The sequence below is a fragment of the Martes martes genome (genome assembly GCF_963455335.1).
Source record: "Martes martes genome assembly, chromosome: 2".
In the NCBI taxonomy this organism is placed as follows: domain Eukaryota; kingdom Metazoa; phylum Chordata; class Mammalia; order Carnivora; family Mustelidae; genus Martes; species Martes martes.
The window spans coordinates 58,621,884-58,638,379 of record NC_137889.1 but is presented as its reverse complement, the minus strand read 5'-3'; the positions used below and the strand labels follow the sequence as shown (position 1 = coordinate 58,638,379).

The following is a 16,496-nucleotide window of genomic DNA, read 5'->3' as shown; positions in this document are numbered from 1 at the left end:
TTTCTCTGTTCCAATCCTTCCACTTTATGAAGCTCTACCTTCTCCAAGCTCCCAAATATTTTCTCTTTACAGGGGCAAGGAATACTCAGTGTTCAGGCCTCAGGGACCTTCGGGGCAGCTTTGTCTGTCTGTCTGTCCTTCTTATCCTTACCTCTATCATGTGTTCGCCTGAGTGCTGCCTGCTCACCTGTTTCCCTAGTTCCTCCTGAAACCTTCAGGTGTATGCATATCTAAATGATGTGAGAACTTTCCATCGAACGAACACAGGGTTCTCTCCATTGCAACTGTACTGGGCTGTGTCCACCACCCTCTCTCTCTACAGTGGCAATTCTCAAGAGCTTTACTCCCTTCTCTCCTTCTGTCCCCTAACTACCTTTCCTCAAAGCCCATTTCTTCTTCTCTCAGGTCCCCACATCCAGCATTTCCGAATTTTCACCACCACCTTGTATCACTGAGGAGGTTGCTTATTTCCTCCGAGTTGGGTGGCCCACAGTGAGGGCAAACTGCCACCGTGTGAAGACTGGGCCTGAGCCACTCGTGGCCCAACATGGCCAGGCTTGTCACAAGGCAGCATTACTGACAGAAGGATCCTAGCACACTTCTGGAGGGTTCAATTATGCTATATGCTCCTGATCCAAACCGCTAAGCATAAATAGTGATGATAATTAGTATATTTACATAAACAACCCCAGTAGATCAATCCAAGTGCACACTTCATTTTATTAATGGGTTCATTGTTCTCCATCATCGTTTAATTTGCCCCAGTTTCCCTTCCAGCCTTACTGAGCACAGCTTTTAAAGTTGAGAAATACAAAGAATTTTTTTTAACTTAAGCAAGCCCTTCTAAGTGTGTGACAGATGGTTAATGTCAAAAGCCCCTGGGGAAGGCTTCTGTTTAGCCTTTGATTTTGTTTTGTGTTCTCAGCCAGAGAAATGTTTCACTGTGCTGATAATTTGTAAGCATACATCAACCATCAACTTTTATCGTCCTTTAAATTTCCAGCTCTCTCCCGGATTTCTCTGCTACTCCTGGCCTAGTAGGGGCCAGGAAATCAGGCAGAAGCATGCCTAAATGGCCCGTGTGATAAGCCTCATAAAGTTATTCTGCTCAATTAATGGTTTTCACTGACAATTTTACTGCTCTGTTTTAAGCGGCTCCATTCCCTTGGGCATCTGTACATATGTCTATGATGAGCCTCATCCAGTTCAACAAAACTGGCCCCTCAGAATACAGACTAGCCTATTTTTAAAAAGCCTCATTTTAAAAAAAGCTCTCTTTTTTTGAAACATAACACTTGAAAATACATTTAAACAGAAAGTAATAGAGCTTTAAAGCTGAGCTATAAAAGTGATTTATTCATGAGTACATACTTACTCCTCTCCCAACTGACATCCATTTTATATTAATTTTCCTTGAGTGTGTAACCTCAGCTTCTTTCTAGATCTTCACTACGGAAACGACCTCTTTATTCCACCCTTATTCCCATCTACTTTGCTCCAAAGACTCCCCTATGGGCTGAGAGGGAGCCCCCTGCAGGTACAGAATCACAATCTGGAAAACTCCGCCATGAAATAATAATGCTCCCTAGTCACCGACTTTATTAGGTAGTCAGTAAGCTTTTTTTTTTTTTAATTAGGGTAAGAAAAGTTCCTCACTCATTTTTTCTGCAGTGACTTGAAATGCGCTTTTATAGTCATGCTCCACTGGTAGCAGGACAGCGAAGGAAGGTACACCTTTTCTCAGATAAGTGGAACCTGCATTCTAGAGGTAAGTTCTTTTTTTTTTTTTTTAAGATTTTATTTATTTATTTGAGAGAGAGAGAGTGAGTGAGAGAGAGAGCATGAGCAGGGGGAGGGAGAGGGAGAAGCAGACTCCCCCCGAGCAGGGAGCCCGATACGGGGATGCAGGACTCGATCTCAGGACCCCGGGATCGTGACCTGAGCCGAAGACAGGCACTTAACCCACTGAGACACCCAGGTGTCCCTATAGGTAAGTAATTTATATAAAGAAACTTCTATAGCCCATCCTTCCCCTCCACCCCTAAAGACTCATAGCAGAAGACAGAACCAATGATAACAATGTTCCCATTATATTGTCTACTTTTCAGAGCAGATTCATACACTTCAGTTCATCCAGTTTTTGTTTTTCCTTTTCTTTTTTTTTTTTAATTTTATTTATTTATTCTTGAGAGAGAGAGAGGCAGAGGCAGAGGGAGAAGCAGGCTCCCTGAGGAGCAAGGAGCCTGACATGGGACTAAATCCCAGGAACCCGGGATCATGACCTGAGCCAAAGGCTGACGCTCAACCGTCTGAGCCACCCAGGCGCCCCTTGTTTTTTCTTTTTTAACAGATAAGAGAAATAGAGACTTAGAGTCTCATGGGAATAAAAGGGAGCGTATAAGGAATACAGTCACTGATATTATGATAGTGTTGTGTGGTGACAGATGGTAGCTACACTTGAGGTGAGTGCGGCATAACGTCTAGAGATGAGGAACCATGACGTCATGCACCTAAAACCAATGTAACACTGTGTGTCAACTATACTGAAATAAAACATTTTTAAAAAATAGAGGCTTAGAGGGGTTCCTGGGTGACTCAGTGGGTTAAAGCCTCTGCCTTCAGCTCAGGTCATGATCTCAGGGTCCTGGGATCGAGCTCCACATCGGGCTCTCTGCTCATCAGGGAGCCTGCTTCCCTTCCTCTCTCTCTGCCTGCTTCTCTGCCTACTTGTGATCTCTCTCTCTCTGTCAAATAAATACATAAAATCTTAAAAAAAAAATAAAAAATAGAGGCTTAGAGAAATTAAGTAAAGGATGCCTTCAAGGTCACACAGCTTGTCAGTCAGAGACCAGAATTTAAAACAACCACTCGATGATTCTGGTTAAAAAAAAATAAACAACAAATTTCATTTCACAAATACGATTACGATCCAGCAATTTTCATAAATGTTATGGTGTGGAAGCCTTTATAAGCAATACTTACCAGTGACTGCGTTTTTCTTAGCTTAGATCTGTCCTGCAATTTATTTTTCTTATCATGTGATTGTCGGCTGAAATCTGGATTCATTTCATGTCTTTTCCTTCTTCTGTAAATCAGAAATCATTGGAACATTAGAATAATTTTAAATTTGCATAGCTATTTGTCCATTGGCCTTTGTTGTTCCTGTGATTTAAATGATTGTTTTCACTCAACTGGAAATGAGCCAAATGTAGAGCACTAGAGAATTGGTTGAATCAACTCTGGCCCACCCACACAATGGAGCACTATGAGCTATAAAAAGGAAAGCAGGGTATTTCTACAACCAACTGTGGGGTGATATATTGTTATATCCAGGATATATTGTTATATATGACATATATATAACAATAACATATCCAAGATACATTGTTATATGAAAAAAAGGTGAATAAAATGGTATGTGTTGTGTACCACCATTTATTCCAGAAACAGATGTGTTTATTTGCTTAAAATTTTGTTAAATAGAAGGACTATACCATAACATCTTAAAAAATGGTTACCTATAAGTAAGCTTCCCATGAGATCCAATCAAGAACAAAGAACAATATGGAGGGGTAGGAACAGAAGCTAGACTTCTCCAAATATACTTTGTTTTATATATTTGACTTTAGAACCTTCTCAGTGTTTCTCAAAATCATAAATAAGACAAAGGAAGGAAATCTCTAAAAATCTAAGAACAAAATGAAAGAAATAATCTTGTCTCTGGAGTTGGTAGCATTACTACACATGGAGGAATTATTTCATGAGATTAGAAACACAGTATTTGTCTGAATAGTCTTAGTAGAATATATCCTAAGGACAAAAACACAGGCAAATAAATCTTAAACTGTTTTTAGTAATCCTATTGTTTGAATTAATATTAGTATTGGTTTTCTAAAACTATCGTATATTTGGATAAGGTAGGGATCAGCAGACTAGAATCCAGAGGCCAACTTGACCCAATGCCTGTTTTTGTAAATAAAGCTAAATTGGGACATCGTCATACTTATTGTTTGCATATTGTTTTGGCTATCTTCGGGCTACAATTGCAGAGTTGAGCAGTTGTGACAGAGACTTGTCCTGTAAAGCCTAACGTATTTTTGTCTGGCACTCTCTAAAAAAGTTTGCCTGTAGTAATGGATCTAGGCTATGGTGTTCAATAGCCACTAACATCACAAAAAAGGGAGACAACCAGAAATTATGTGCCTTATGATGGAAGTACGTGATCTTATATACTCAAGCCTCTAGATTTGACCTCAAGTATGGCCAAGTACAGGAGACAGAGAACACGTTAGGCTGCATGTTGGGAGTGCAAATCAGCAAAATTCAGAACGTGAAAAGCTCTATAGAATACATGACCGATTTCTGTAACAAACAAATTGCAAGGGGGAAAAAAAGGACAGAGGGTAGGCCTATGGATCCAAAAAAGTTTTTCTTTGAAGATTTTATTTATTTGATAGAGAGCACAAGCAGGAGGGACAGGGAGAAGCAGACTCCCCACTGAGCAGGGAGCCCCGTGTGGGACTCCATCCCAGGACCCTGAGATCAGGACCTGAGCTGAATGCAGATGAGTAACTGATTGAGCTACCCAGAGTCCCAGCAGATTTTTTTTTTTTAAGATTTTATTTATTTATTCGACAGACAGAGATCACAAGTAGGCAGAGAGGCAGGCAGAAAGAGAGAGGGGGAAGCAGGCTCCCCGCTGAGCAGAGAGCCTGATGCGGGGATCATGACCCAAGCCAAAGGCAAAGGCTTTAACCCATTGAGCCACCCAGGCACCCCCACCCCCAGCAGATTTGTTTTAATAATGAAATGAGTTAGCAGTTTTGAAAGTATTTTCAGAATTTGTAAGTAAATATATACTGTTTGTGTATATGTGTATACTTTATAATATATGTATATATTATGTATATTATGTATATACATATTACATATACAAATATATATTATGTATACACATATATATATACAATTTGTATGCAAGTTATATATGCACATATATATCCTGATTATACATTATATGTACATATAAAATTTGTATAAATAAACATGAGAGCCAAGGTTCTCTTTGTTAGAGAAGGGAGGTGAAAATATGAAAAAGGAAAAGACCAGAATGAACTCTACGGGGCTAGACTGAAATCTGAAGTACTAACTATTAAAAGGAGCTGTAATGTTAAATCATTATAGCTACAAAATGCAAACAGATCCTGATGAACAGGGTAAATTTACCAATAATGGTTCCTTTACCTTCCAATGACGTTTTGCTTCTATGTATTGAAAAGCATTTGTATTTCACAGGAAATTCTATTTTCCTCTTTTCATATACCTAAGTGCCAGCAAGTTGTTTCCAAATGGCAAGTAAGTAGAGAAGAGCATAGAGCTTCTCACCCTTGCCAGATTTGCTCACTGGGGTCACAGTTGTCCAGGTAATTGAAGCGAATGATATCAGTTGGATGCTTGTCAGATGATCTCCAGGGTGGGAGCTCTTTCTCTCTTGGGTGGGTTTTCTTTCTCAAAGAGGAAGATGACCTGAAAGCTGATGCAGGAGACTGCTTTTCCTCTGCAGAACTGCTTGTAACTGACTGAACGTCGGCAACGGCAAACCCATCTTTTGGAGGTGTCTAGAAGAAGAAAATCAATTATTTCTGTTCCTAAAACAACGTAATAATTACAATAAAAAATCATCATATCATCATCATTATATATCTTCATCACCATCTTCGCCACAACTGCAAGGATAATGGTGACAATAATTACAGCAGACACCAATCCAGGAGTCCTTGTAAAGTGCCAGGTACTGTCTCAGAAAGTCTTCATGCATTATTTTATTGAACCTTCATTATAACTCTAAAAGGGAATAGTTACTACTCCCATTTTACAGAAAAGGAAACTAAAGATGGGAAAAGCCAATGAACTCACCTACTACTACATTAAATGGTAAGACAGAGGGTCAGAATGTGAATCTAGGACTGTCTTACTTCAAGTCCTAGCTCTATCCCTCTCTATCCTCGACTGCCACCTCGTCTACTGCATCATTGTATAAGTTTTCCACAATTGCAGTTAATTAACTCAATAAAACATACACATTCCAAAAAATAGTACTCCATACTTAATTATCCGTAGAACGTAGGGACAACTTTGACTTATACACAGGTAGACTGTAGATTTTATCAGTTATCAAAATCTTAACTACTCTCAAAGAATACTTTGGCTTTAATTTCCCAAATGGAAAGTCTATTTTCGTGTGTGAAATTCATAAAGTTTTTATGTGGTTGTAACCTAAGGGAAGTGGTAATGGTATGTAGAGAAGCCATTAAAGGCTTAATTTTTGTTCTTTAAGAGATTAGGGAAGCTTTGCGTGGTAAATTGGTTTGCTTGAATTGTTTGTGACAATTAAGAAATTCCCCAAACCCTTCAAGCAGAATCAGTTTCTTATCCTTGTTTCAACTGTTCTTTGTATATATTTCTGTTACAGAATAGCACTTAGTACTCAGTGTTGTAATTATGTATTTGTCTATGTCTTAGGCCTCTAGACTCCACTTCTTGAAAGCAGGGTTAGGATCATTATACTCAGTACCTAGCACATAACCGTATTTAATAAATGTTTACTAATTTAATGGATGATTGTAGTTTAGTAACTAATTAAGACATTTTCTTTATATAATTGATAGCTCATTATTGGTATTCAATATTTTGTTCAGGTCTCATTTAGAATGGACATTCATTCCATTTCTGAGTTTAGATTGAACAAAGAGTTTGCTGAAGAAGGTCTAGTTTAATACTACTGGGAATAAATAGTACATGATAATAAAAAATTTCAGGGGGAAAATTTAGGCATACACGCTAGTAATTATATATAAATAAACATTATTTAGTCTGAAAAGTAACAAAATGCTTGACACTTTAACAAAACAGGATATAATGAAAACTGATGACTTTTCTGTATTAAGTAAATAAAATTTTTGTTCACTTCACCTAAAGTCTTCGAGAATTTTTAGAATTGTGAATGATGTCGCACTTTTATTAAATGCTTTTTTCTGCATATACTGAAATGATCATACATCTTTTCTTTTCTTTTTTTAAAAAGATTTTATTTATTTATTTGACAGATATAGATCACAAGTAGGCAGAGAAGCAGGCAGAGAGAGAGAGGAAGGGAAGCAGCCTCCCCGCTGAGCAGAGAGCCCAATGCGGGGCCCGATCCCAAGACCCTGGGATCATGACCCAAGCCGAAGGCAGAGGCTTAACCCACTGAGCCACCCAGGAGCCCCACATCTTTTCTTTTTTTATTCTGTGAATCACATTGCTTAATTTTTTAATATTATGCCAACCTTACTCTCCATGGATACTTCCCACTGGTCATCATGTATTATTCCTTCTTTGTATAGAACTTGATTTAATATGTTAATATTTTAAAAAAAAATTTATGTCTGTGTTCATGAGGGATATTAATCTGTGATTTTGTTTTGTTTTCTTATAAAGGGTCTATCTGGTTTTGGTATCAAGGTAATGAGTTGGAAAGTGTTCCCTCATCTTCCATATTATGAAAGAGTTTATGTAGAATTAATATTTCTTCCTTATGCATATGATAGAATTCACTAATGAAGCTATCTGGGTCTGGAGTTTTGTGGAAAAGTATGAATTCGATTTTTTTTTAAAGATTTTATTTATTTATTTGAGAGAGAGAGAGAGAATGAGAGGGGAGAAGGTTAGAGGCAGAAGCAGACTCCCCATGGAGCTGGGATCCCGATGTGGGACTTGATCCCGGGAGTCTGGGATCATGACCCGAGCCGAAGGCAGCTGCTTAACCAACTGAGCCACCCAGGCTGCTGTGAATTCGATTTTTAATTGATAAATATTTATTCATGTTTTCTATTTTCTTCTTTTTTTAAAAAGATATTTATTTATTTGACAGACAGAGATCACAATTAGGCAGAGAGGCAGGCAAAGAGAGAGAGGAGGAAGCAGGCTCCCCGCTGAGCGGAGAGCCCAATGCAGGGCTCGATCCACCTGAGCTGAAGGCAGAGGCTTTAACCCACTGGGCCACCCAGGCGCCCCGATGTTTTCTATTTTCTAGTGAAACTGTTTTCCTAATCTGCATTTTTTGAGAATTGTCCATTTCATCCAGGTATTTGAATTTAAGTGACATAGATTTGTTCATAATACTCTCTCGTTATTCTTCTTATGTTTACAGAATCTGCAGTGATGCCCCCTCTTTCATTCCTGTCACTAGTAATTTATGTTTTCTCTCTTTTTTCTTTCATCGCCCTATCTAGCAACTTAGGAATTTTATTTATGTTTTCAAGGAAGGAGCTTTGGTTTCACTGATTCTCTCTATTATTTGTCTGTTCAAATTTCATTGACTTTAGCTCTTTATTATTTCTTCTTTCTATCTACTTTGGGTTCAACTTCCTCTTCTTTCTGTAGATGAAGTATTTTTGAAATTATGCTGTTTGGTGTAGATATAGCATAGCCTGATAGACAGTTATAAAGATCATTCTTGTCCAGTCCTCTCATTTTAAGGTTGGGGAAACTAATATTAGCCACAACCATTTGCTCATAAAATGCTTTCAAAAGCTCTGCTGGAGCACATGCCAGGTACAGGATATTAGGGAAAGGTTGCTAGGGAAGGTGCTTGAGTGAAGGTAAATTATGCTTTAATCCAGTGGCTGCCTACGTTCACCATCACTGGAGCAACCTCACAGGGAATTACCCAAATTACTCAAGTATGTATAGTGCTGACAGTTGACTTTTTAACTTTAGTCACCTGACTTTTATTAACCTTAGTCACATGACTCTTTAGTCTTTCTGACTTAGGTCTATTTTTATTTTTATTTTTGAAGATTTTATTTATTTCTTTGACAGAGAGAGAGAGACAGCAAGAGAGGGAACACAAGCCCAGGGAAAGGGAGAAGGAGAAGCAGGCTTGCCACTGAGCAGGGAGCCCAATTGTGGGGCTTGATCCCAGGACTCTGGGATCGTGACCTGAGCTGAAGGCAGACGCCCAATAACCGAGCCACCTGGGCACCCCAGGTCCTCTTTTAAAATAGAAAAACTAACATTTAACATAACAAAGTGTTCCCTAAAGAAATTTAATACTAAGCAAAGAGGTGGCAATTTTCTTGGATCAGAACGATTCATTTTTAAATATAGTTATGCACATTTTATAGAAAAGAAGTACGGCTGAAGACAAAGCTTTCAAGTCAGTTTTATAAATACTCAAAACCTCTTTTTCTTCTACAAGTTGGTTAATTACTTTTCTATTCTCTGTCCCGGAATGGCCCAAGCTTCAGCTTTGAATGCCATTCCCTGCCCCTAACTGAAAATGAGAGTCAAGAAAAGCCTTATCAAATCTTGAAAAGAAATCATAGCTACAGTAATTTTTAAAATAACTTTTTCCATCACTGCAGTTTACATTTTTCTTTTTAAAAGAAATCCTTGTGGAGCACACCCATTACTGAAATCGGAAAGGCTAGTTTTACCATTGCAATTGTAACAACATTAATTATGCATAGTTTACTACTGTACTAAATGTAGATGGATTCTACTTTAAAACAATAAAACTCAACCCAAATGAAGAAGCTAGGAGTTGACTATTCATCTTTCAAAAAGATTCTTCAATTTTAAAAGGATTCACTGCCATTTTTTTCATAGAAAATGATACCCCTGTGGTTTTAAAAATCATTAAAAAAATTTAATTTACACATAATTTTTCAGGAACTCATCTATCATACAAAACAATGCACAGCTCCACATGTGTATAGATCACACCATAAAGAAAAGGCTCATAAAAATTTCCCATGAGTTATCTAATTAACTGTGACTATAAGAAGGAACATAAACATTGGTTACAACGCAGAGAAAACAACTAGAAAAATTATTCTTGCATTATTTACTTTTTATCATTATATGTAAATGCTTTACATTGCTTAGTTTCTAGATTAAAAAGGACTTTAGTATACTCATTATTCCCTTCCAAAATTACAGATTTATTGGAAAACTTTTCTTTATAAATGATATAAAAATAACCTTTAGCTCATCTGGTAGAATGAGAAAATAAGAATTAATAAAGTATAATTGGATGACCCATTGATAGCAAACACTGCACAATACCCACGGAGTCCGAGGTCAGAATTGCCTTGCGTGGGAGTCAGAGATACGGAAATCCAGGAATCTGAACAGAGTGAGAAGCTCCATAGTCCTAACCTCCTGGGGAACTGCCGGTTTAGGAGAGTCTGATGAGGGTTCTTGGCTAACATGGATGTCTCGGAAAAGGCTATCGAGTTCTCAGAAAAGGAGAATTTTGAAGTAATAGTGTATTTCCTTTGCTTACATTGCTTAGTTTCTAGATTAAAAAGAACTTTAGTACACTCATTATTCCACTCCCCAACTTCAAGTTTTTTAGTCTTAGTGCTTGAATTTCTTTTTTTTTTTTAAGTTTTTATTTAAACTCCAGTTAGCATACAGTATGATATTGGTTTCAGGTGTACAATTTAGTGTTCAGCACTTCCACAGAAACCTGGTGCTCGTCACAAGTACTCTCCTTAATCCCTATCACCTGTTTAACCCATTCCGTGACAGCAACCCCCCCCCCGCCCCCGTACTCCTAAATAGCTGAAACATGCATGTTTGTTGCTTTTTGCCCCCAATTTACCTTTGGCTTGGTAACATGAAGTTCTTTTACCATCTGAATGTAGTGCTTCTTCCATATACCCTGCTCAAAGGGAGTTGGAGAGAAATTGATGTACCAGTTAAATCGTAGACATTTGAGCATCCAGAGCTGATCCAACTCAGTTAAGTTCTTCCAGTGCCAGCTCACCTGGAAAAACAATTGGAAAGAAAAGAGAAACCCTACTCAGTCTTCGTGCCCATTTTCTCTAGGTCTTCAGCTATCACCCTGGACCTGAGATAACTTTTTTGTTCTTTTCCTCCAAATCAAAGCTTAAAAGGTTACCTACCTGAAGTGTTCCCTACCCAGGCAGAAGGATTTTCTTTAAATGTGAAATCACAGTTAGATTCAGAGTCAACTAATATTTACTGAGTACCTATTAACTAACCATTCCCCCTAAGGAGACAGGTGTCATTATTACTCTCATGTTGCAAATGAGAGGACTATGGCTCAGAGAGACTTTGGAATTTCCTAGATGCTCATATGAGAGTTATATGAGGGTCATAGAAACTCAGATCTGCATATTCTTTACTCGTTTTTTGGTATGTTTCCATTTTCCCTCCATTCTTATGATTTAACTAAATAGAAATTTTATAAATAGAAAGTCAAGTACTGGTATCATATGGTGTGTCCTATATAGCCTTTAAGATTCCATAGAGCATACATTATTTGCTCTGTACATTCCATTCCCACAGCATTATGGTCAATCTCACAATCCAGATGGAGGTGACCCTATTATGTGCAGCAGTGTTTACGATAACTTACTCCAGATTTTGAACAAGTTCTGCTAAAAACTAGGGTCAAGTTCATATATAAAGTTCAGACGAGGGGTTCTGTGTCTTGGCTCTAAGAGTTGCAAAGAAGACATCCAACTTTCCAATGCAAATTTCATCCTTGGAAAACTGGCTTCTTTTTCAACATTAAGTAGATCATTAATAATTTTTTTTTTTAAGATTTTATTTATTTGACAGAGAGAAATCACAAGTAGGCAGAGAGGCAAGCAGAGAGAGAGAGGGGAAGCAGTCTCCCCGCTGAGCAGAGAGCCCGATGCGGGGCTCGATCCCAGGACCCTGAGATCATGACCCGAGCTGAAGGCAGTGGCCTAACCCACTGAGCCACCCAGGTGCCCCAGATCATTAATAATTTTTGAGCGTAAAAAAATGAAAGAAAGAGGGGCGCCTGGGTGGCTCAGTGGGTTAAGCCTCTGCCTTCGGCTCAGGTCGTGGTCTCAGGGTCCTGGGATAGAGCCCCGCATCAGGCTCTCTGCTCGGCAAGGAGCCTGCTTCCCCCTCTCTCTCTGCCTGCCTCTCTGCCTACTTGTGATCTCTCTCTCTCTCTCTGTCAAACAAATAAATAAAATCTTTAAAAAAAGAGAAAAAAAGAAGGAAAAAAATGCAAGAAAGAAAGAAGAAAGGGCAGAAACTGTGATATACATCCATTTACCTGGCCCTCCCATTCTCCCTCCTTCCATCTACCAAGTACAGAGTTCCATTATGTTTAGCATTGTTTTCTGTGCTGAAGAGGAGACATACAGGAGAGGGGAGGGCACAATTACAAGAAATAACAGGTTCAGGAACTGGAAGGACGAAAAAGGGTAGAGAATCTGACAGAGCCCCGCAGGCAGGAACAGAAATCACATCTACTGTGTTTAGCGCAGAAATGCAACAACATTGACCTTAATCCCCATATGGTTAATTAACTTAGAATTCAGTGAAGAGGTGAGGTTTCGCAGGGAGGAGATGAGGAGAAGTTTCTCCATTTTCACTCTTTTCCTCATTTTCCTTACATCTTGTTGTGACACGGCTATTAAATTGTTTTGATTTCCCCTGGGGTAGTAGGTTTTTGTATGTTATGTTTTTGCTTTTTGGTGTTTTTGTTTGTTTTAAGTAGATAGGAATGAGGAGGGCTGAAGGGTAGGTAGGAGCTTTCAAAATTATAAGCCTCCCCCCATATTTTTAAACTGTTCAAAGCTCATTTTAGTGCAATGATATTAGTGTTTAAATCTAGCTAAAGAACAGTCGCCTGTGTCTTCCTCACAGGCAGGACTGGGAACAAATGTAATGCTGAGATCTTGCAAGACTGACATATGATACACATATATGATAGGATTAGTGATTTCAAATAACATTTCCCTCCAATGATAACATTCTCATTGTGTGAAACTTGGAAAATTCCAAGAAGTTTCAAGAAAAACAATACCCATACCCCCACCAGTCAGACATGACTTTTATTAACACCTGACATGGTTCTTTTCTGTCTTCTTTCTAAGCATGTATGAAAGCAAATTGGGAAATTCTATATATCTAATTTTAAATAGTGCTTTCTTCATTTCACATATTATAAGCATCTTTGGTCTTAGAAAACATGTTTTCTAATGGCTACACAATAATTCATCATATGGCTATATGATAGTCTCTTATTGTTGGACATTTAGAATGCTATGTTCTTTTAAGGAATGTTTCATTTTTGGAATAAGTAATACATGTACATTAATATTAAATTTAAAGATCCAAAAGGACATGCAGTAAAAGAAAGTCTCTCTCTTATCCCCATCCTCTGGTCACTCCTTCCCCTCACTGGATGTTACCACTGCTACAGCTTCTGTGTGTTATTCCAGGAACATTCCAGGCCTATATTAATAAATATGTATATATTCTTTTTTCTTTTAAAAGTGGTACAACAGTTCTGCACCTTTGCTTTTTTCACTGATGATGGATCTTAAAGATTATTGCAATTTATTTAACCAGTCCCCTAATGGACCTTTCCATTGTTCCCAAACTTTAGCTATTACAAACAATGCTGCAATATTCTTATATAGATACTTTTTGCGTATTGAGGCACTCTAAGAAGTGGAGCTGCTGGATGAAAGGGAATCTTTCTTTTTCCTTTTTTAAAAAAATATTTTATTTATTTATTTGGGAGAAAGAGAGAGAGCACAAGCAGGGGCAGAGGAAGAGGGAGAAGCAGACTCCCCACTGAGCAGGGAGCAAGACCTGTGACTTGATCCCAGGACCCTGGGATCATGACCTGGGCCGAAGGCAGGCGCTTAACCAAGTTTTCTTTTCTTTGAGTACTTTAATGTTTTCTTTGAGTACTTTAATGGTTTCCTTTGATTTCATACCAATCTTTTCTCCTACTAGAATTTCTTTCAGACAGCTGTCCAATTGTTCTAACACCATTTATTGAGTAACTCCTCTTTCTTACTGCATTCATTTTCTTAATTTTAATTAAGACTAAAATTATGTTACACATCTGTGCAAGACTAACATGTGATACATATGATCTGTGTAACAGGTAACAAGTAATTTCCAGTGTTACCAGACTCTAGGAAAGTTCTCAAAAAAATGGCTACCCGTTTTATCTTATAAGCAATTAAAGTATACTTTAACAGACCGTGGACTTAACTTGTAGGAAAACAATAGTCAGCCCCTTTTCCAAGGCCAATGGAAGCGAGTCTACTTTCTCTGAACTCTTTTAGTCTTTTTTTTTGCTTTTTTAAAGATTTTTATTTATTTATTTATTTGATAGACAGAGATCACAAGTAGGCAGAGAGGCAGACAGAGGGAGCGGCAGGGGGAAGCAGGCTCCCTGCTGAGCAGAGAGCCTGATGTGGGGCTCGATCCCTGGGCCCTGGGATCATGACCTGAGCTGAAGGCAGAGGCTTTAACCCACTGAGCCACCCAGGTGCCCCAGTATTTTTTTTTTTTAAGATTTTATTTATTTATTTGAGAGACAGAGTGAGTAAGAGAGAGAGAGCATACGAACAGGGGTAGAAGGAGAAGGAGAGGGAGGCTAGCCAGCAGGGCTCGATCCCAGAACTCTGGGACTACCACCTGAGCCAAAGGCAGACACTTAACCAGCTGAGCCACCCAGGCGCCCCCAGAACTCTTTAAGTCTTGTACTCTTTGTACATACCCCACTAGTACCTTATTTTGAGCTTTTCTGTTTATGAATAGCCAGCACTATACAATTTACAATTGTTTTCTAGTTGTATGCTTTATAATATAAGACTATTCTGCTGATGAACCATTTCATATGTATGTTTGTCTCCTCAACCAGCAAATACTATTCTGTGGACACTAATGATGTCTTACATCATTTTACATCTACTTTTGAGCAGTAAATACAGAGGCACAAAGAAGACGGGGTTAATTCAAACTATATAGACTACACATATTGACCATCTCATCTATTTCTTGGTTTTGCATGTGTGTTTTTTTTCCCCCCTCATTTTAGAATTTTCTAGGCTATCACTACAAAACATTGTATACGGATTCTTTGCCTTTACCTGTGCACAGCGACAAAGGCTTCGTGGGTCCAGGAAAGAAAAGATGTATAGAGATAACACTCTTGGAAGCTTTGTAGTAAAATCCAGAGCTTCTGCTGGAATTTTTTCTTGAAGTTTTCGACAGCAGAACTTTTGCTGTGACAGGGAGCAACGTTCTAACAGGCCTGTCAAGATTCTTCTCCGTTGAGAGTCTGTCCATTTGTCAAACTGGAAAAAAGAAAGATTAAAAAACCTGCAGGTTCAGTTTGATACCAGAGATTCATTAGAGGAATGGATAAGAATGGCACAGAATTGAGTTTAATTATTTTATTCCTAATGAATAGCATGTATCTCTTCCCCTAATTAACAAATATGATGTTTTGTTACTTACCTATTCTTTCTCACACATATACATGTGAGCATGTGCAAGACCTGAGTGTGTACACAAAAGTGTGTGCACTTGACCTCAGAACTTGTAGTTACATAAGGACAGTAAGTTGGGAGCTGGCCATATTCAAAAACTGAGAAAATATATACTTAAAAATATAATTTCAGGGACACCTGGGTGGCTCAGCCAGTTGGGCATCTGCCTTCTGCTCAGGTCATGATCCCAGGGTCCTAGGATGGAGCCTCACAGGGGAGCTTCCCTCTCCCCCTCCTTTGCAGCTCCCCCTGCTTGTGTTCTCATGCTCCATCTGTCAAATACATAAATAAAACTTTCAAATATATATATATATATATATATATATATATATATATACACACACACACACACACACATATAATTCTATAATTCAAGAGAAGGCACCTGGGCAGCTCCTCTCTGGCCAGACTTTCTGTACTGGCTCATAAATGCCAAACTCCAGGACCAGAAACAAAGCTTTGCATTCACCATTGGAGATAAGGTATACTATGTAAATATACCTGAGAAGGGTTAAAGTCCCACTAATGTGTTAATGATTGATTGGAGAGAAAATGTCAATAGGAAGACCTGGGGGGTGGGGGTAGGGAGTGTCAGAGACAGGCAGGAGATGCCAGAGTAATCTGAGGCAGGGCAAACAAGAGCTTTGCTTACTTTACTATTTTCCCTAGAGATAACCCTAAACAGTCCCAACATCAATGACTGATCAAAGATAAGAATCTGAGGGCTGGCCAAAATCAAAAGAAAGGCTTTTCTGGGAACACCTACCGACTGAATGAGCCACTTTACTGGAGGTCTAAACCTCTTTTTTTCTTAGCCCATTTTAGAGAAGAGAGATAGGAAAGTTTGGGGCGGCCTATATTTTGTATACTACTGCATTTCGCATATAGATATTTCCTATGGTCGTCTCAAGCTAGTGAGAATTTTATAAGAAATTTTAGTTGTAATCATAAAATACACTACATAAAAAGGCATATAAAGCATGACAAGTCAACTTCATTATTGTCTTATGAAGTATTTTTTTTTAATATTTTATTTATTTACTTAGAGAGAGAGGGCAAGAGGGAGAGAGAGGAAGTACGTGAGCCAGGGGAGGGGCAGAGAAGCAGACTCCCCGATGAACAGGGAGCCCGACGCTGGAC

The 16,496-nt window shown here is 38.5% G+C and overlaps 1 protein-coding gene across 1 annotated transcript in view; it reads right to left on the bottom strand.

Annotated features, from left to right (window-relative positions):
• The window catches only part of FBXO16 (F-box protein 16), a gene marked incomplete at both ends in the record, with an annotated part of 31,357 nt that overhangs the window by 11,180 nt on the left and 3,681 nt on the right, over positions 1-16,496 (bottom strand). The window contains 4 exons of the mRNA XM_080796306.1: positions 2,983-3,085; positions 5,386-5,618; positions 10,652-10,816; positions 14,955-15,161. Coding sequence (XP_080652432.1) covers positions 2,983-3,085; positions 5,386-5,618; positions 10,652-10,816; positions 14,955-15,161 — 708 coding nt within the window. The remainder of the gene's footprint in view (positions 1-2,982; positions 3,086-5,385; positions 5,619-10,651; positions 10,817-14,954; positions 15,162-16,496) is intronic.